This window comes from Halichoerus grypus, chromosome 9 (genome assembly GCF_964656455.1).
Source record: "Halichoerus grypus chromosome 9, mHalGry1.hap1.1, whole genome shotgun sequence".
Classification (NCBI taxonomy): Eukaryota; Metazoa; Chordata; class Mammalia; order Carnivora; family Phocidae; genus Halichoerus; species Halichoerus grypus.
The window spans coordinates 93,040,496-93,062,937 of record NC_135720.1 but is presented as its reverse complement, the minus strand read 5'-3'; the positions used below and the strand labels follow the sequence as shown (position 1 = coordinate 93,062,937).

Sequence of the window (22,442 nt, the reverse complement as noted above, 5' to 3'; positions counted from 1 at the left end):
GAAAAAGCCCAGATTCAGAAAAGCTAGTATGGGGAGCCTGGGTGGCTTAGTTGGTTAAGCATCTGACTTCGGCTCAGCCTATGATGTCGGGGTCCTGGGATTGAGCCCCACGTCCAGCACCCCGCTCAGCGGGGAGTCTGCTTGTCCCTCTCTCTCTCACTCTGCCCCTCCCCTCACTCATGCTCGCTCGCTCTCAAATAAAATCTTTTTTTTTTAAGATTTTTTTATTTATTTAACAGAGAGAGAGACAGCAAGAGAGGGAACACAAGCAGGAGGAGTGGGAGAGGGAGAAGCAGGTTCCCCGCCGAGCAGGGAGCCCGATGCGGGGCTCGATCCCAAGACCCTGGGATCATGACCTGAGCCGAAGGCAGCCGCTTAACGACTAAGCCACCCAGGCGCCCCTCAAATAAATAAAATCTTAAAAAAAAAAGCTGAGTGCCACCTGCAGCATATGCTTTGAGGATATTAGCAACAGGCAAGAACTGTTCACAGCTACAGTGAAATTCAGGTGTTTCTACCCATATTTGTGTTTATTTACCTCCCTTGATTGCTTAGACATATTTAACAGTGCATCTTCCTTCTCTTTAGACTGGCACTTTAGTACTTTTCCACATTCCTTTGGTCTCTCCTCACTCAGTCTCCCACTAAATATTTGAAGTTGTTACGGACATACTTTTTCTGTTATCCGTTGATCATTGATTTTTTAAACATTTTGGGACGCCTGACTGGCTCAGTTCCTAGAGCATGTGACTCTTGATCTCAGGGTTGTGAGTTTGAGCCCCACGTTGGGTGTAGAGATTACTTAAAAATAAAATCTTAGAAAGAGAGAAAGAAAGAAAGAAAGATGTTTTAAATACATTTTGCTTTTCTTAGTTAATCATTCTTGCTGTTCATATCTGTGGCACCATCTGCTTAGTTTTTTTATATATTATTATTAAAATATACTGCCTCTAAGAGTTTTTTTTTTTCTTAAGTTGTCTAAGACTTTGTATTCCTGGAAATACTCTAATGGGCCCTCAAATTCAAAGAACAATTGACTGGATATAAAATTCTAGGTTTAGGGCGCCTGGGTGGCTCAGTTGGTTAAGCGACTGCCTTCAGCTCAGGTCATGATCCTGGAGTCCCGGGATCGAGTCCCGCATCGGGCTCCCTGCTCAGCGGGGGGTCTGCTTCTCCCTCTGACCCTCTTCCCGCTCGTGCTCTCTGTCTCTCATTCTCTCTCTCTCAAATAAATAAATAAAATCTTAAAAAAAAAAAAAAAAAAAGACTCTAAAAAAAAAAAATTCTAGGTTTAAAGCTAATAGAGTTTTATATATTTTTTTTTTTTAAAGATTTTATTTATTTATTTGACAGAGAGAGAGACAGCGAGAGAGGGAACACAAGCAGGGGGAGTGGGAGAGGGAGAAGCAGGCCTCCCGCGGAGCAGGGAGCCCGATGCGGGGCTCGATCCCAGGACCCCGGGATCATGACCTGAGCCGAAGGCAGACGCTTAACGACTGAGCCACCCAGGTGCCCCTAATAGAGTTTTATAATAAAGAACAGTTTCTTGGGGTGCCTGGCTGGCTCAGTCAGTAGAGCATGCACCTCTTGATCTCAGTGTTGTGAGTTTGAGCCCCATGTTGGGTGTAGAGATTACTTAAAAATAAAATCTTAAAAAAAAAAAGTTTCTTAGTCAAAGTATAATGAAATAATGTTTTATTTATAGTTGAAGTAAATATTAGAGTTCAAGTAAATATAAATTTACTTACTAGTATCTAGTGTGATCTTGTCAGTGTTGAGGTTTTTTGTTTTGTTTCTTTGAGAAAGAGAGAGAGAGGTGGGGGAGAGGGAGAGGGAGAGAGAATCTTAAGTAGGCTCCATGCCCAGCATGGAGCCAGACATGGGGCTCGATCTCACGACCCTGAGATCATGACCTGAGCCAAAATCAAGAGTCTATGACACTCACCCGACTGAGCCACCCAGGCGCCCCTGGTCAGTTTTATCTCTTCTTAAATTCCTGGAAAGTGTTAAGGTGCTTCTGTCTGTCTGTGTTGTATCCTGTCCCTGCCCCAATTTTGTATTAACTTAGACAATTTTTGTAATTAATATATTCTTTGGTTTAAAACCTGTTTTAGGGGGCGCCTGGTGGCTCAGTCATTAAGCATCTGTCTTCGGCTCAGGTCATGATCCCAGGGTCCTGGGATCAAGCCCCACATCGGGCTCCCTGCTCGCCGGGAAGTCTGCTTCTCCCTCTCCCACTCCCCCTGCTTGTGTTCCCTCTCTCTCTGTCTCTCTCTGTCAAATAAATAAATACAATCTTATAAATAAATAAATAAATAAATAAATAAATAAATAAATAAATAAATAAAACCTGTTTTAGAGTAGGGAAGATTTTCCTGTATGAAGCCTCTGCTTTTACAGTAATAATGAATCGCTGGTTTTTCTCTTTCATGCTCTTGCTTTCTACTACAATATTCCCTTTGGTGGTACACAGGCCTTTTTTGGCTTTCAAGTGTCTTAGGTAGCCCAGGTATGTACGTTTTGAGTCTTAGAGGAAACTTTTATACCTGAGGGATCTGGAAGGAAGGATAACAGTAAGAAAATGTCCCTTGATTCCAGGAAATCCTCTTGACCCCAAGGCGATTTTCTCTTGTTGCCTATGTATCTGCTTTTGTCACCATGCTGCCTGATTGATTCAACATCTAATCATTTATAAAATAACTTTCAGGGGCACCTGGCTGGCTCAGTCAGTAGAGCATGCGACTCCTGATCTCAGGGTCATGAGTTCAAGCGCCACATTGGGCGTGGAGCCTACTTAAAAATAAAACAAAAGGGCTTCTTTCAGAAGGTTGCTGCTTATTTTTAATCTTAGATATTATCAACCTAATGTGATAATTGAAAGTTAAAATATTGTCATTGAGCATGGGAATTATGCAGTTAAACAGGATAAAAAATAAAATTAAACCTTTTCCTCTATTTTAAATATATATATATATATATTTTTAACTTTGACACTAATTCTTAAATTATGTTCATTAACATCACTGGTATTCTGCTACTAAAATAAAATAATAAAGATTTTTTTTAAATAAATAGAATGAGAAAATTATGATTTTTTTCTCATAGATTTTTCTTAAATCTATGCTAAAAGAAATTCAGAAGCAAATGATAGATATTAATAGGAAGAACTTGGCAATAGCCTGTCATTCATACTTGGCTTACCATTCTCTCTTGCTTTTGTAATATCCAATACAGCAGTGTTTCATGGTGTTCCAAAAAGAATGTGTACAGGTTTTTTTTCTTCCAAGCTCTTATTTAACAGTTAACAAGAATGTATAGTTTTGAGGGTACTTTGACCCTTGCACACAATTTTGAGAACCACTGGTTCTTGGAATAGGAAAATAGAGTTTATATGTTAAAACATAAGCAGAGGGGCACCTGGTTGGCTCAGTCGTTAAGCATCTGCCTTCGGCTCAGGTCATGATCCCACGGTCCTGGGATCGAGCCTCGCATCGGGCTTCCCTGCTCTGCGGGAAGTCTCCTTCTCCCTCTCCCACTCCCCCTGCCTGTGTTCCCTCTCTCGCTCTCTCTCTGTCAAATAAGTAAATAAAATCTTTAAAAAAAAATAATAAACATAAGCAGAGTGCTGCAAAGATGAGCTTAATATTCACTTACATAAAAATTATTTTGATATACCTAAAACTAACATAACATTGTATCTTAATTATACTTCAATAAAAAAAATTGTTTGAATAGGTAAAAGTTGCTCTCATCCTGTATAGGATTGCTTCATTAATGTAAATAACATTTTTATTTTGTGACCTTACAGGAGCCCAGGCTTGTGTGCTCGTATTTTCTACCACAGATAGGGAATCTTTTGAAGCAATTTCCAGTTGGAGAGAGAAAGTAGTAGCTGAAGTTGGAGACATACCAACTGTACTTGTGCAAAACAAGATTGACCTCTTGGACGATTCTTGTATAAAGAAGTAAGATGCCCACTTTTGAGGGGGAGGTGGTAATTCTATAAAGTTAAAACCTGTTTTAATTTTTGCATAGATTTAAAAAATTTAGGACACTTTTTATAGAGACTGCCTTATACTTAAATTTTCTGTGAGCTATTCTATGTGATTGGTTTGGGTTTAAAAAAAAGTTCACATGAAATCGTTAAGTAGAGAAAATTAAAGGAAATAAATTTTGAAGGCCCTTGTAGAATTCCAGTTTTAAGTCTTATACCACAAATCCAGCTCTTGATGTTAAAGCAAATCTAGATATAGTAAGAATGTTAAGAAAAATATCCCTGTATGTTTTAATATCAAGAGCAAGTAGCTATCCTATGTTGATGAGTTTAAAGGGGCAAGTAGTTCAGATTCATATTGTTTTGTGTATTCAGAAACATTATGCTCAAATATGTGAACAGAGCATATAGATAATTTCTGTCTGTACGTATTTGCCAACTTTGAAAATATTTGCTTGTTATCTTTTTATTTTTTTGTATGTTCTTATATTATCTGCGGCTGTATAACCAATTAACCCAAAACTTAGTGGCTTAAAACAACAAAAATTTATTATTTCAGTTTCTGTGGGTCAGGAATTTGAGAGTGGATTAGCCAGGTGGTTCTGGTTCGTGTTTTTTGTGAGCTTGCAGTCATGATGTTGCCCAGAACGGTCGTCGTGTAAAGGCTCGACTGGGGCTGGAGGACCCACTTCCGGGATGGCTCCCTCACTTGGCTCTTGTCAGGAGGCCTTAGTTCCTTGCCACGTGGACCTCTTCCTGGGGCTGCTTGAGTGTTGGCACAGCATGGCAGCCGGCTTCCCCCGTCAGGGGATTCAAGACAGGGCAAAGCAGAAGCCATAATGTCTCTTACGACCTCATCTCAGAAGTCACATTCTATGCCTTGTGTGTATTATTGATCGCACAGACTAACCTTGAATACAGTGTAGGAGGAGGCTACACAAGAATGTGAGGACCAGGAGGAAGGTGGGGGGTGGGGTGGAATCACCGGGAGTGATTACAGAGCAGAGCTCCTACGGTCTTAATAAAACTAAGACCAGGAGTCATAATAAAACTAAAATTAGGAGTCTGCTCCCATAGACACAGTTGTTAATATAATGACTTTGGCTTTGGCAGCAAAGTAGTTTCATAGCCAGTTACGAGTAAAATAAGGAATGCAGTGTAAGATTTTCAGAGTGCAATTAAATTCAAATGTTTTTAAAAACAAAAGAAAGTTAATTTAAGTATTATATAAAGTAAAGTGATATTTAGCCATTTTAAGGCTAGAGTTTAGTGACTATAGAAATGACAGTATAGTGGTGTTTATCCCCCAAGAATACTGAAAGTCAAAAATCCTCTCTAAGCACTAAGAACATAGCTTTCAACTGGTCTGGAAGGTCTGACACCCCCACCCCCAACATGTATTCAGTAAATGGAATGAAAATGATTTTTTAAAACAAGCTATCAGAAAGTACCCTGATAAGTGCCTTTTTTTTTTTTTTTAATCAATATATAGTGAGGAAGCTGAGGCACTGGCGAAAAAGTTGAAGCTAAGATTCTACAGAACATCAGTGAAAGAAGATCTGAATGTGACTGAAGGTAAACTGCCTTTTAAAAAAAATTAATAGCAGGAAGTTTGTTTTATTCTTCTTATGTTTTTTCTATTGTGGTTTCCAGAAATCATATATGTAATAAGAACAGAATTTTCTTCTCAACAATCAAGTAAAATTTAGAGGCATGATACTTCTTAGAGTCCTTAACTAAATTACCAGTGACTCTGAATACTTGTTACTCTCTACAGAAAAACTTTGGTGGGTTTTTTTTTTGTTTATCTTTAAAAATATAACTGTATATATATGAGTGTATATGCATGTATGTGTTTTTCATGCATACCTTTTAAAGTTACTGACTTGTTTAAGGACTACTCTATAGTGGATATTCCATTAGGTAGTTACAATGACCCTAATTTGTTGTTGTTGTGTGTGTGTTTTTAAAAAGATTTATTTATTTATTTGAGAGAGAGAGAGCAGGGGAGGGGCAGAGGGAGAGAATTATCAAGCAGACTTCCTGCTGAGTGCAGAGCCCAGTGAGGGGCTCAGTCCCACAACCCATGAGATAATGACCTCAGCCAAAACCAAGAGGTGGGCACCCAACTGACTGAGCCACCCAGGCGCCCCAGATTGTTTTTTGGGGTTTTTTGGGGCTTTTTTTTTTTTTAAGTAATCTCTATCCCCCAGTGTGGGGCTCAAACTTAATGACCCCTAGATCAAGAGTCCCATGCTTTACCGACTGAGCCAGCCAGGCACCCCTGACCTTAATTTGTTTAGTAACATTTCCTAGTTTAAGAAAGTGAGAGTAGAGAAAGATGATTATTTTTCTCATTCCAGAACTGCTACTTATTTTATTAGATTGCAACTTGATTGTTGCTCAAGTGTCTTCTGCATAGTTTTTTTCACCTAAAGAAAGGAGACATCTTGGGCGCCTTGGTGGTTCAGTTGGTTAAGCATCTGTCTTCGGCTCAGGTCATGATCCCATGGTCCTGGAATCTAGTCTTGCATCGGGCTCCCTGCTCAGCAGGGAGTCGTGCTTCTGCCTCTGCCCTTCTGCCCATTCCCCCACCCCCGCTCATGCTCACGAGTGCACACTGTCTCTCTCTTTCAAAAATAAATAAAATCTTAAAAAAAAAAAAAAAAGGAGCCATCTTTTTAAGACTGAGTTAGTGTAGTGTTGCTGAATGTTGATCCCTATTCAAGTACCTAAAACTAGTGACTACAAGTGTTACTTCATTTCTTTGCTAATAAAATGCCATATCTATTTATTATGACCATTGTTCTTAGGTATTGCTCAAATAATTTTTTTAAAGATTTTATTTATTTATTTGACATTGATATTTTATTAAATATTTATTTATTTAATTTAATTTATTTATTTATTTATTTATTTATTTATTTATTTTATTTGAGAAAGAGAGAGCACAAGCAGGGGGAGTGGCAGGCAGAGGGAGAGAGAGAAGCAGGCTTCCTGCAGAGCAGGGAGCCGGATGCGGGGCTCGATCCCAGGACCCTGGGAACATGACCTGAGCCGAAGGCAGACCCTTAACTGACTGAGCCACCCAGGCGCTCCTGCTCAAGTAATTTTTAAAAGTTGAATTTTTTTCAACTAGATTGTATACTTCCAATTTAATTTTAAATGTGTTTAGTAAGGATGAATGAAAGAATACAAATATTTCAAAATAAATAAGTATTTTTAGCAAGTATACAATATTACAGTGAGTGATATGAAACAACAGATTTTACATGCATAAATTATACTGACCTGGTAAGAATTTTGTTTTTGTTTTTATTCTAGTTTTTAAATATTTGGCTGAAAAATATCTTCAAAAACTCAAACAGCAAATAGCTGAGGATCCAGAATTAATGCATTCAAGTAGTAACAAAATTGGTAAGTACCCAAGAAATTTTAATCCCATGTTTACCTAGTAAATTTATTTTCCATTCATTATTATCATTATTTTCTTAACCATGTTTTAAAAAATTTTTTTAAATAGGCTCCATGCCCAACATAGAGCCCAACTCAGGGCTTGAACTCAAAACCCTGAAATCAAGACCTGAGCTGAGATCAAGAGTGTGTGCTTGGGGCGCCTGGGTGGCTCAGCTGTTAAGCGTCTGCCTTCAGCTCAGGTCACAATCCCAGGGTCCTGGGATCGAGTCCCACATCGGGCTCCCTGCTCCACGGGAAGCCTGCTTCTCCCTCTCCCACTCCCCTTGCTTGTGTTCCCTCTCTCGCTGTGTCTCTCTCTCTCAAATAAATAAAATCTTTAAAAAAAAAAAAAAAAAAGAGTGTATGCTTAACTGACTGAGCTACCCAGGCACCCATATTTACTATTTTTTAAAAAAGATTTATTTATTTTAGAGAGAGAGAGCAAGTAGGGGGAGGGGTAGAGGGAGAGAGACAAACAGACTCCACACTGAGCGCAGAGCCTGATGTGGGGCTTAATCTCAGGACCGCAAGATCATGACCTGAGCTGAAATCAAGAGTTGGACGCTTAACTGACTGAGCTACCCAGGCACCCCTACTATTTTTTTTTTTTTTTTTTTTTAAAGATTTTTATTTATTTATTTGAGAGAGAGAGAATGAGAGACAGAGAGCATGAGAGGGAGGAGGGTCAGAGGGAGAAGCAGACTCCCTGCTGAGCAGGGAGCCCGATGCGGGACTCGATCCCAGGACTCCAGGATCATGACCTGAGCCGAAGGCAGTCGCTTAACCAACTGAGCCACCCAGGCACCCTTTTTTTTAATATAATATGTTCATTTCTTTAAGAAATGTGATTAGAAAGTATTAGATCAGCAGTTATTAAACTTAGTATCAGGTCTCAGATTAAAAGGTATATGGAGTTAAAAGGTTTTTTTAACTATTGAATTTTCTAAATCCATTTTCTATATTAAGAGAGCAGAGATAAAAACTTTTTATAAAGATCTGTCCTGTGTATAAAGGAGGTCTTAACACTTTTTCTTCTGACTCTATACTTGTACTGTTTCCATACACTTTACTGATTTTTTTTTTTTTTTTAATGCTAAATGCCTACAAAGAAGTACCTGGCTGGGTCAGTAAGTTAAGCGTCTGCCTTCGGCTCAGGTCATGATCCCAGGGTCCTGGGATCGAGCCCCGCATTGGGCTCCCTGCTCGGCGGGAGGCCTGCTTCTCCCTTTACCCCCTTCCCCCCTGCTCGTGCTCTCTCTCTCTTAAGCTTTCTCTCTCTCTCTCAAGTAGATAAGTAAAATCTTAATAAATGAGTAAACAAACAAACAAATAAAAAATAAATGCCTGCAAAGTCTAACATTTCCTAAAGAATAGGTATGTTGTCTTCTCTATAACAATAACTGACTGACCATGTCTTGCTCTTTGTTTTGGCTTCCAGGAAGTTTAGATCCAAGTTTTCTGTTTCTAAAGCTTCTGTGTAGTCTCTTAGAGACTTCGTATCTGTATTCTGTCCCCAACTCCCCCACTACATACATGTGATCACATACTTTATTTTCTTGACCTCTTTTAACTTTTTTTCCCCTTGGTTCTGGCTTCTTTTTTGTTGTTATTTTGCCATTTTTAGTGCATATGTTCTTACTGTCAGACACCTCAAATGCTCTGTGAAACAAAAAAGGACAGTTGTAATAAGGTTCTGTCTGGTCTTGTCTTCTGGGCTCCATTCTTGTCTCTTCCAGTTCACTGAGTAAAGCCCTTTGATAGATTCATATTGTGGAGAATATTAAATGCAGCTCTCTTCATTCTGAGATCTAAAGACAATATTGTCTATCCTTCTGTGTGGCCTTATGCCCCACTATTATTTATGTACCCCATTTTCCAGTTCTGCTAGAGGTCTTGCTGTTTCTTAAACATTCTAGTACTATCTTCTTTATTTTTGCTTATTTTGGTTCTTCCATCAGGAATGACCTCTCTCAGGGCTCCTGGGTGGCTCAGTCAGTTAAGCCTCTGCCTTCGGCTCAGGTCATGATCCCAGGGTCCTGGGATCGAGCCCCACATCGGGCTCCCTGCTCAGTGGGGAGCCTGCTTCTCCCTCTCCTTCTGCCTGCCGCTTCCCCGCTTGTGCTCTCTCTCTCAAATGAATAAATAAAATCTTTAAAAAAAAAAAGTAAAGAATGACCTCTCTCTTTCCTATCCCTGTCAAAGAACTATCCAATCCTCAACGACTGTCTAGAAAGCTCTCTCTGCTCACTATGTATCTAGCTAGAGCCATGGCCACTCTGCTTTGCTTCTCAGCGAAGAGAGATGTGAGTCCAGTGCACTACCAGCTGTCCAGTGCTGCCTTTTTTATTAGCTTGTCCTTTCTTCTACGGTAGCTATAACTGGTCCTTCCTTGGAACCGTCTGTGGGATCTTGGGTCTCTTTTATGACATTTAAGGTAGAGTCTCTACAGCATTTCTTATATGGATTCCAGCTCACCTCACTTCCTGGATTGTAAACTTGTTGTGGGCAGGAATTGGCCTTAGTCATCTTTGTATTGCTGACAGTGTCCCGGGCCCAGACTTTTGTGTATCGTGGATGATAAGTAGTTTATAAATTAGAGATTATAGTTTAAGAGCAGCACAGTTCAGAATGGAAACTATAACAGTTAAAAGTTTTCTTTTAGTTCATCCTTTTACCTACTTATCACTTTAATTATCTGTAGACCATTTCGTTGTTGTTTTAGCCAAGATAGGAAAATCCTACATTACTGCAGCTTTTACATATGCAGTGTTTTTATTAACATAAAATCTCACAAATACTATTGTCAATAACAAATCTGGTATGCTTGAGGAAATTATATGATGTAAAAGATAATAAGAGAAATTATTAAAATTATCATATTTACTGTTTCCAAATTTCAGAAATAGATTGTTAATGAAAAGATGCGGAACAGCGTGTACAGTTAATCATCATTTTGGTAATTAAGGGAGGAAAAAAGGATGTGTATGCATTTTTGCTTAAATATGCATAAAATATCTCTGGAAGGATACATGAGAAAAGTGTTAAAACATGCATGCTTTAGGGAAGGTAAACTGGTGATTTGAAAGGGAGACTTTAATCCCTTTTGTAACCTTTGAACTTTGACAAACAATGTGTACTGGCTATTAAAAGTAAATTCAATGTGGGGAACCTGGCTGGCTTAGTTGGTAGAGCATGCAACTCCTGATCTCAGGGTTGTGAGTTCGAGCCCATGTTTACTTTAAAAAGCGGGTGGGGGGAGGTAGAATTTATTTTAAAAAATTTAAAAAAATATATGAAATGAAAACAAAAGCTTAAAATTGTAAATATTGAAAATATTACTGGTTTACTAAGATGTTGGATGCACCATCTGTAATTGCTAACCTTGAGCTATATCAGTATCACTCTCTCTTTTCCCTCCATTTATACAGGTGTCTTTAATACATCTATTGGAAGTCACTCGGGTCAAAATTCAAGTACCCTTAATGGTGGAGATGTCATCAATCTTAGACCCAACAAACAGAGGACCAAGAAAAACAGAAATCCTTTTAGCAGCTGTAGCATACCCTAAAACATTTTAGGGAGGAAAAAAATTGAATTATATTGTGCAATTCAGTAAGAAATACATCCAGCTGTCATGGTATGTTACAAGTTTTTTTTTTTTTTTTAGCAGACTTTGCACCTAATGGCTCTGTGAAAGTTGACAGACTTAAATATTGTTCTGCAGTGCTTTTCAGATGGAGTGAGATCTTTGGTGGAAAAATTACTGCCTTGTGGACTCATTTTAATTTTTTTACATCAGACGAAGCTTCTCCTGTTTTTGAAGGAATGCTATAAGAAATGTCAAAAACAGGTTTTGCTGAATTTTAAGTGCTGGAAAACATAAATGGAATGCCTGAATATATTGGTGCAGATTTTAATATTATTGGTCCAGGAAAGATAGCAAGCATGGTATGTCTGAAATTGGTCATATAGCTTTTCTGGAAAGTAGTATTGAATCCAAATACATACAAAAAGATAATATTGAAAGGTAAACCCTAAGTCTTGCCAGACTGCATGGGTGTGTATTTTGGCAATGTTACTTGTGCAATATCTGTATGATGTAGAATGTGGAGGTCTGCATGCAGATATCTGGTACTGAAGTATACTGAAGGGATGTTCAGTATGTAAGGAAACACAGAATCTAATTCATTCATTCATAAAATCATTTACACATTGTGTGTATGTTAAAAGTTTTTATTTTCAAGTAAGAAATTTCAGACATATATTTTGCAAAATGAGCTCAGATTTTAAAAGTGCTTTGTGCCAAAAATATCATACCTAATTTTTACAGTGCTTTACTATCAGAATTTATATTGTTTATAATATCTTTAAAAAGCAGTTTTCCTCTCTGACAGGGTAGATAAAAGAGGGGTATAAACGTTTTAATGCTAGAGTATCTCCCGGGTGAGACTTGTTGCAAACTCTTTCTCCCATGTGCACCCATGAGCATGGGGAGCTTGTGCCGGCCGAGCCCTTCCAAAGGTCCAGCGCCCCTGCGGTCGTTCGTGGGGTCCTGTGAAGTGTGCTGGTGCACCTGGCACCTTTTGCTGCTGACTGAAAATGCAATTTTGAACTTGTAAGATTATGCTAATGATTTTTTTAAATGCAGAAGAGACGATCTTTTGTCTTAATCTGCATTGCGGATTTTATAATGCCCTGCAACTCTAAAGCATCTTTTCGTTTACACATTTTTGTATGGTATTTTAAGATTATCACTTAAAAATTTCTATAAACTTCAGTTTGTATAGCACTTTCTCAAGAGCTCTGTCAGCACCAAATGCAAAATAATTTCTTTTAAGAACTGATTTTCATATGTAATCATGTGGCAGAGCATACATTTTGTGACTTGGGACAGTAGCTTTCCAACTAAGATAATTGCATGAACTCTGTTAAAAAGTGATTATCATTCATCAGTGACTTTGTTTTTAACCCCTTGCTATATACCTGGTTTTTACAGGATTTCAAAACCTGTAAAAATAACTTTTCTTGGAAAATGTGTGATGAAAGTTGTTTTTCATTATTTGTACTAAATGCATAATGTTGTATGTATTTCCTCTGTATGTTTTCTCTCTCTCTCTCTTTAAGTCTTCCATCTGCACCATCCTCATCCCTCTGTCCAGATTCATGTTGAGAAGATAATAGAATTTTCTGGGGCATGTCCTTGCTAAATGGTCAAGAGTGAATGTTTGCTTTTCATAATATTGAAACAATCTGGCATTATCTATTTAAAGTAATATAAAATGTTCATTTTTCTGCCACCCGTTGCCTCCACTCCCATTGCTGGCAGTGGGTTAGGTGTTGGGGGAAGCAACTCCATTCCTAACAATGGGTACCTGTTAATGATTCCTCTTTCCTTTTCTGCTCTGTTCAAATACAGTCTCTTTAATTTTTGCACAAAACATGCTTCGCAGCGAGTAGTTTTGTGGTCTTTAGTAGCCAAAAAAAAAATCATGTTATGTAATATGTTGTAGTTCTATTTCATATTAATTAAATGTATGTGGGGAAGAGATTGCTACTTTTCTATATAAAAAAGATAATCACCGTTGATGGTTGAAGTTCCCTGATATTTGTAATATAATTTTATGTATTTAGTTTTGTCCTTTTTTCTTTTTATAGGAACTGAAGAGAGAGCTTTTGTTACCCATTTGAATTTTTATTTGCACTCATGTATTTTAAACCTAACCATAATTGGTCATTTTAAATAACGAAGTAAGTCTGAAAATCAGTCACAGGTGATATGTTAAATACCTTCTCAATTTAATTCTAAAACCTCCAAAATTGACGTTAAATTCCCCCTACCCCAGACCCTTAATTCTTTTAAATAACTTTACTGTTAATTTGTAATGAATAATGGATACGAAAGAAAACACTGTGTAAGATGTTGTTTGTGCAGTTTGTGCTCTCATGTACTCTGCTACATGCTGGCTGGGGGTTAGTATACAGAGAGAGCTGTGAGGTAGCTGCCATATTGCCTGGTCCCTCAGCTCTCCTTCCTCTCAGTCCGCCTAGCTAATTGAATAACTCACGGAGTAGCCCAGAGAAGGCAGTATCCGGTTGACCCTTGAACAACACCAGTTTGAGCTACGTGGGTCCACTTATATGTGGATTTTTTACAGCACTGTAAATGTATTTTCTCTTCCTTATGGTTTTCTTAATGACATTTGCTTTTCTCTGGCTTACTTTATGATAAGAATACAGTATATAATACATACAACATACAAAATATTTGTTAATGGACAGCTTATGTTATCGGTAGGCTATGGTAAGTTTTGGGGGAGTCAAAAGTTATACTTGGATTTTCCACTGTGCGGGGGGTCGGTGCCCCTAGTCCCTGTGTTGTTCAAGGATCAACTGTATTTTAGCTTTATTAGTGCCATAAGATGGAATTCGTTGCCATTAATTTAGTACTTACTATCAGGTGGGAACTGTACAAAATACCTTGCAAACAATAATTTAATCTTTACAACAATTCTACGGAGGTGAGTATTATTATTCCTTCCCTTCTTTTCAAAAGAGGAGAATGAAGAGCTGAGATAAGTTTGTCAAAGTCACATATTCGATAGCGACAAAGCCATTTTCTATCCCATTTTGTAATTATTATGTTTATGCAGCCCAGACATAAAAAGATGTGCTATCTTCCATTATACTTTACAGTCTAATATATGAGTGGATTTGATACTGCTTTATATATGCAGTTATATTTTATGGAGGAATTACTACTGCTAAGAACATTTTCAGCTTATAAATGTTCTAACATAATATTGATTTCTTATTTGATGCATTTGTTTTAAAGAGAGAATTAAAATAATAAAGAATAACTATTTTTCAATCAAAAGTCTAATTTCTCATCTGAAATTATGGGGAGGGAAATATCCCAAAAGAATGATCTAATCATATTTTAGTGTATATTTGATAGTTTCATCCAAAAAATTAAATAATTAAAAATATGAAGAAAAGCTTTTGAATTGGGATTATGTACCAAAAAAAAAAGAAATAAGTTAACCATTCTCAAGTACATTATGAAAAGATTATGTAAAGAGAATTCTGACCAGCCATTTTTAATTAAAGATCAAAGTAAAGGATTTAGCTTCGTTATATTGATTATTAAATGCTGCAATCATTTAATGAAGTAACTTAAGCAGTCTTCATAAATGAAAATTTTAAATAAAAAAATAGGGGCGCCTGGCAGGCCCACTCGGTAGAACATGCACCTCTTGATCTCGGAGTTGTAAATTTGAGCCCCACTTTGGGTGTAGAGAATACTTAAAAATAAAATCTTTAAAAAAAAAAAAAAAAGGATCTTATCCATGCTGAATGCCAACTTGGATGCAGAAGTTGTCATAAAAAGGTTTTTTATTTTCCCAATTCTTCTATCTCATAGAATTCAGCTTTTCATATATTCAAGTGAGAGATTCACTTAAATATATTTCTATTGTTTTTAATTGTTTAAGAGAAATCAAAGGCTGAATTTGCTTACCCCTTGGTTTTTGTATTGTAGTATGTGTGACTCCTCTATAATTCTTATATTCTATCTTTATGTTATTATTAAATGTGTACATATTTCATCTCTTCTAATTAAAATGTTACTCGAGTTTTTCTACTTTCAAAATTGTAATGAGAATACTTTGCTCTTCTATTAGATTGTAAGAAAAAATAACATGTCATACCAATCTTGAAATTTCCTAGTATGGATTTTATACAGATTTATAAATCACACTAGTTAGAGCAGATTATAAACAAACACAATTTAAATGTGTGATACTTATTGCTGAGAGAAATTAAAGGAGATTTAAATAAATGGATATATTATGTACATGATTGGAAGATTCAGTATTGTTTTGTTGTTAGCTCTTTCTAAATTGATCTATAGATTCAATGCAATTCCAATCAAAATCCCAATAGGCTTCTTATTGGAAAGTTTATCTAAAAGTTATGTGATGAACCTAGGATAGCCAAAACAGTTTGAAAAATAACAGAGTTGAAGAACTGAGACTCCATGATTTTAAGACTCTCAGTATGGGTACAGTAAACAAGACACATAGATCATCGAAACAGACTAGATTCCAGAAATATACCCACACAAATATGGTCAAGTGATTTTTAACAAAGATTTCACAACAGTTCCATGGTGAAAGGGAAAATGTGCTGGAATCTAGATATTTTGAATCTCATGCCTTACCTCATATTATTCTCAAAAAATAATTTGTGGTGGATTATAAAGCTAAGGCTTCAAGAAGAAAACAGGAAATATCTTCATGACCTTAGGGTAAGCAAAGTATATCTTAGGACCCACAAAGTGCTAACTCCTAAAAGAAAAATCAGTAAGTTGTACATAATAAAAATTTTTAAACTTCTACTCAACAAAAGACATGGTTAAGAAAATGAATAGATGAGGCCATATACCAGGAGAATGTATTTGTATAATCATATCTCATGAAGGACTTATAGCTATATTTTTTAAAAAACCAAAAATAAAACCCTACAACTCATTTATAAAAGACAATTCAAATAAAAATGAGCAAAATACTTTAACAGACACATTACAAGGAAAGGTATATGAATGGGCAATAAGTACACGGAAAAATGTTCAAAATCATTAGTCATCAGGAAAATGCAAATTAATACAATAATAAGATACCATCACAAACTTCTAAAATAGCTAAAATTAAAGACTGACAAAATAAAATATTTGTATAGATGTGGAGTAACTGGAACTCTTGTTCAATCACTTTGGAAACTTTGGCAATTTCTAGTAAAATTAAAGATACATCATCTGTATGACCCAGAAATTTCACTTCTAGGTATTTACCCAAGAGAAATAAAGTCTTATGTGTATGAAAAGAGTTGTACAAGAATGTTCATAGCAGCTTTAAAATAGCCCCAGATTGTGCCTGTGTGGCTTGGTCAGTTAAGCATCTACCTTGTGCTCAGGTCTTGATCCCAGGGTCCCGGGCTTCTCCCTCTGCCCCTCTCCCCAGCCCCCCGCCCCTCTCCCTGGCTCTCCACCCCCCACCTGTGCTCGCCCACCCTCTCTCTCTCTCTCAAATAAGTAAATAAAATCTTTTAAAAATAAAATAAAAATAGCCCCAAACTGGAAACAACCCAAATATCTACCAGCCCATGAATAGTTACACAAATTGTAGTATATTCATAAAATGAAATACTGCTCATAATTAAAAGGAACAAATTATTAATATATAAAACATGAATCTCAAAAACTTAATGCTGAATGAATGAAGTCTGACACAAAAGGCTATGTACTATATAAATTTCATTTATATGAAGTTCTAAAGTAGGCAGATCTAAGATTAAACAATCAGGACGGTGGTTGCCCCTGGGAGCATGCATTGACAAGAAAAAGGCACAGAGAATACTCTTGGGTGAGGGAGATAGATCTTGATATGGGTATGTGTTACACAGCTATGCATATGCATATGTATGTGTGCATACACAGCTATATGGGTATGTCAAAACACATTGAATTATATACTTAAGATCTGTATATTTCACTGTAAACTACACCTCAATAAAAAATTAGAAAAATAATGTGCTTTTCTGGGAAATGCTGCTTTAATGTTGAGTTATGTTTAATTATTATTTGGAACTACTTCTAAGAAGGGTGATGGCTTAAGCACTAACATTTGGATATCCTTTATGGAAACTGACCAAATGGCCAATGGAATATAAAATCGAGGAACAACCTAACCTGAGTAGTACATAGTGTCCAAAGATGGCCCCCAAATAATCCTGCCCTTCCCTGTACCTGCATGCAGCTACTTCCATCAGAAGGGAGAGCTTATGTCTCTTCTTGAATCTGATGTGGGCCTGTAACTGCTTCATCTAATTGAACGCAGAAAAGTAACATTCTGGGATCTCTGAACCAAGGCATTAATAAGCCTCTGCTTCCTCCCTCTAAAACCCAGTGGCCATGCGCTGAGGAAACTTGAGTCAAGTGGAAGGGCCCATGTGGCAAAGGATAAAGGGCCGCAGCTAACAGTCCCAGCTGAGCTCCCATGTGACAGCCAGCACCAACCTGGAGCCATCTTGGAAAAGGATCCCCCAAGCCTCAGTCAAACCAACCTTACTAATGCCATATGAAGCAGAGATGAGCTGCCCCACTGAGCCCTGCCCAAGCTACAAAAATGATTATTGCTTTAAGTTACTAAATTTTGGAGTTGTGTATTACATAGCAACTGATAATTAAAACAACTTGCATTAATACTGGGATAAGAAAGATACCATCCACATGGCACGAATTCCAAGGAATTCCTCCCACATGGTATATATGGAGCCAGATCAAAGGAGGACATGTAGGGCTTGCTCATAATTCCTTTTCCTGAGGAAGGAGTGCTGGACTTCAGAGAGTGAAGTTCTGATGAAATGCTTCACACAAACCCTTTAGGATTTTGGTTGGGGTTGCATAAATATAGATTAATTTGGGGCGAATTGTCATCTTTGTCATATTGAGTCTTCCTATTGAGGAACATCATAGTGTCACTTGATTTACTCAAGTCTGTGTGTGTGTGTGTGTGTGTGTGTGTGTGTGTATTTGTCAGTAAACGTTGAAATTTGTTAACTTTTCTGGTGGTTCATCCTAATAGAGGATCTTTAGGCAAATCTTGGGCAAATCTTTTGGGCTCAAAGAAGAGGTAAAAGTTTGTATTTTCTTTGGTGCTTTTGCAAGATTTAGAGTATAAACAGCTTGTTTGAAGTAGGGAGGAAGGTATCTCAGAGAATTTCAATGATGTGCCAATTGGTTGCTTCTCAAGGTTTCTTCCTTGGTACTGCCCCACCCCCATCCCCACCTTCCCACACTCACCCTGGCAACAGGCACCAATCCTTTTAGAGCTTCACTCCATCAATCCCCTTTGTGCTCCCCTTCGTAGGGGCAGGTTGAATGAGCGGCTGTTCTGGCTGACAGCCCTGCAGCTCTGCTACCTCCACTCGCCGTGTGGGGGTTTGGGTTCTGTCATGGACACCATTACTTATTTCCCAAGTAGGCTTTTCCTTTTTCATTTATTGAATTTCAGGCTGCTCATTCCATGTCCCCCACCGCCCCCCCCCCCCACCACTCTGGTCTTGTTTGCACATTGTCTTGTAGAAATTGCTCTGGTCCACACCTTCTCTTTTTCCATCCCTGAAACAGAATTGTTGCTATGTTTGTGTTATACTGGTCATTTTAATGACATTTGAAAGCACCTCTCTGAAATGGGAGATTTCAGAATTATCTTTCTTCAGCAGATATCTGATTATAACCGAACTTTAATGGTTCTGTGAACGCTCAGATGGTAATCTTAATGTCTCATCTGAGCATTCAGGACTCCTCAACGTTTCACTCTAGCTCACATTCTTACTGTGGGCTTTTATGTATCCGATATTTTGACCATTACCATTCTAGAAAATACCCACAGTTTGCCATCTTGGGCCTTTTTATTGATTTCCTGACCTGAAATGTCCATTCATTTATCATATAGTTGTTGACCGCCTTCCACATACCAAACACTGTAAAGAGTAATATTGTCATTTTAAACCAATCATAGACCTTGGAAGGTAATATTTTCTTTGATCAAAACTATATTTTGTGTGTCCAGATGCTTAAAAATATCAAATTGTAAACTGTGACAGTATGCGGAGCCCATCTCTTGACACATGAGCTGAGTTAGTGCCGTGGTCCACATGTAAGAAAGTGAGCTAAACTGTCACCCTGAACCAGATCATGATGCACTAGGAGGTGGAGGCATGAGCAGTGTCAGCTAATGATTAATTAGAGTCAGGAAGGGGCACCTGGGTGGCTCAGTCGGTTAAGCGTCTGCCTTCAGCTCAGGTCATGATCCCAGGGTCCTGGGATCGAGTCCCGCATCGGGCTCCTTGCTCAGTGGGGAGCCTGCTTCTCCCTCTCCCTCTGCCCCTCCCCCTGCTTGTGCGCTCTCTCTCTCTCTCTCTGATAAATAAATTAAAAAAATCTTAAGGAAAAAAAAAGAGTCAGGAAATAACACTGAAGAAGTCTGTGGGTTTGTAGTGAAGACTAATTCCGTAAATAATAACAGGGAACAGACAGCATGGCAAGAGATATGGTGGATTCTATCTTTGACTAATTATAGATGCCAGATGCTATGACGGATTGTTGGTGTCCCCTCCCCTCCACCCCCAAAAATTCATATGAAGTTCTCATCTCCAGTGTGATGGTATTAGGTGGTAAGGCCTTTCATAGGTGATTGGGTCATGAGAGCAGGGACCTCAGGAATGAGATTAGAGCCCTTATAAAAGGGACTCCAGAGCACTCCCTTGCCCTTTTTGCCATGTGAGGACACAGCAAGAGATGCCTATCTGTGAACCAGGAAGCAGGTCCTCGCTGGACACCAAATCTACTGGTGCCTTGATCTTGAACTTTCCAGCCTCCAGAACTGTGAGCATTAAATATCTGTTGTTTATAAGCCATTCATTCTATGGATTCTACGGTGTTTTCCTATAGCAGTCCTAAAAGAACTAAGACAAAAAATGGGTACTGAGAAGTGGGGTGCTGCTATAACAAATACCTAAAAATGTGGACATTGGCTTTGGAACTGGGTAATGGGCAGAGACTGGAAGGATTTTGAGGTGCATGCGAGAAAAATCCCGTGTTGCCATGAATGGGCCACTAAGGGTGATTCTGGCTGGTGAGAACTTGGAAAGAAATGAGAACTGTAGAGGGAGCTTCCATCCAATTAGAGAATACCCAAGTAATTTGGAAAAGAAATGTGGGTAGTAGAGGCCATTCTGAAATGAGGACCCTGTTATTGGAAACTGGAGGAAAGGCAGTCTTTGTTATAAAGTGGCAAAGAACTTGGCTGAATTATGTTCATGTTCTAGTTTTGTTCCACCTTCCACATTCCCAGCTGGTCTCCTTGCCTCTACCTACCACCTCTCATGCATCCTACACATTGCCACCAGAATGATCTTTCTAAATTAAATTATAAAATCTTCTGCTTCAGAGCCTTGCATAATATTCATTGCCATCTTGTCAAACTCTTTAGTATGACCTTGCCTTGATTTTGCTCTCTGGTCTTCACTCTATGTCCTTCACTGTGCTCCTTGTTAACCTGCTATAGAGAATAGGTTGTAGTTCACAGATTGCATCGTGTTATTTAATATCTCTGTGACTTTGATCATTCTGTTTCTTCTAGAATTCTCTTCCTCTCCTTTCTTGCCTTACAAACTTCTTTTTTGGAGATTTTATTTATTTGAGAGTACAGAGCATGCGCGTTGAGGGGGGAGCGGGGAGTGGCAGGGGCGCAGTGAGGAGCAGAGGGAGAGGGAGAAGCAGGGTGCCGCTGAACAGGGAGCCTGACACGGGACTCAATCCCAGGACCCCAGGATCATGACCCGAGCCAAAGGCAGATGCTTAACCAACTGAGTCACCCAGGAGCCCCACCTTACTAACTCTTTAATGTTCTTTGAGGATTCATTTCAGTGCCATCACCCTTCAGGAAGTCCTCCCTTATCATCCCGGACTAAATTAAGTGTCTTCATTTGATTCTACTTCTAGAATACTCTAGTGCATGATTATATTTACATCATACTACTCCTTAATCTGTTATTTAAATTTTGGTCTGCTTCAGAGTACCTATAGTGTATCAGGCACCATACTAAATGTAAGTGGTAAAGTAATGATCAACAAGACACAGTTATGCCCTTATGGAGCTCAGAGACTAAAAAGAAGATGGACATTAAGCAAGGAATTGTAAGTGCTCCAAAAGAGAACTAGATATTCAATGATAAGTGTAACAGGAAGACCTGGGAGATCAAAAATCTTTAGGCTCAGACATTTCTATCCCTCCATTAGACCATTAGCAGCTTGAGATCAGGGAGAACTATGTTGGTTGTGATGGGCACTTGAAAGAGGCTCGTGAGTGAATACAAATGTTTCATGATGGAAAGCTCTTTATTTCATGAGGCAGCAGATTACATTTTTAGAGTGCTCTAATATTTTTTCTTTTACTGAACTGAAAGATCTCTCCAAAACTTCTACTCATTGTTCTTAGTTATGGACTCTGAAGGAGCTCAGGGTAAGTTTATTCTTTCTTCTATGCAGTAGCCTTTTAAATATTTTAAGATAGTTATATGGCCTCGTACATACTCTGTTTTGGGCAGGTGTGGGGTGGGGTGGAGTATGGTGGTGAAATATTCTTCCCTTCTTTCAATTAAGAGGAGAAAGTATTGGTACTAACTTTGTGACTATCTGTTGAAGAGATGATGGATTGAACACAAGCATTCACCTTTGCCACCTCTCCAAATCCCATTAAAATGACCTTAAAGGATGTTTAAAAAGGCATAAATGTCTCATATTCAAAGAGAACAGGGAGAGAACAACAGCAAAAAATTTGGGAAGCTGGAGAGAGGATGGATTGGGGTAAGTCCTCACTTGTCATAATCATATTATATACAGGAAAGCAGAACTCTCAGTAGGCCGTGGAGGAGCCCCAGAAGTGAGCCGTCTTGCACCACAGACCTCCCAGAGGCATAGAAATGGGCAGGACCAAGTGTATGAAGCATAACTTCTTATTCTGATGTTTTGACATCTGAGGTCTTACTGATAGTGGGGAGACCACCCCTCCCAGGGCTCCTCTCCCCCCCACTTCTAAGGGGTTCTTACATTCTGGGTCAACATTCTCCTGCCCCAATCATCCCGGGCCAAGTATGGACACTTAAGGACAGTCCCTATGCCCCATAGCCTGCTGATTATTTAAACTAGCCAGTCCTTCGCCCGCTTACCCTGCCTCTCCCAGTCCTCTCATGAAATTGCAGTAAAGGCTGCTTCTCCCTTGCTCCCTCTGTCATCTGCCCAACCCTGGTGTTTCCCCTGTGGCTCTTTGAGGTGTGGCAGGCTTCCTTCTGGAAATGGTGAATAACAAACTATCGTTTCAATGGCAGTTATCTCCTGATCTAAATAATAATAAAACCTAAATTTTAAAAA

General features: G+C 38.4%; 1 protein-coding gene across 1 annotated transcript in view; it reads left to right on the top strand.

Moving 5' to 3' along the window:
• RAB23 (RAB23, member RAS oncogene family) overlaps nt 1–15,307 on the top strand; it is a 38,846-nt gene extending 23,539 nt beyond the window's left edge. Inside the window, exons 4-7 of the mRNA XM_036095981.2 lie at nt 3,809–3,965; nt 5,487–5,569; nt 7,319–7,411; nt 10,879–15,307. Coding sequence (XP_035951874.1) covers nt 3,809–3,965; nt 5,487–5,569; nt 7,319–7,411; nt 10,879–11,018 — 473 coding nt within the window. The 3' untranslated portion in view covers nt 11,019–15,307. The remainder of the gene's footprint in view (nt 1–3,808; nt 3,966–5,486; nt 5,570–7,318; nt 7,412–10,878) is intronic.
• The last annotated feature ends 7,135 nt before the right edge of the window (nt 15,308–22,442 follow it).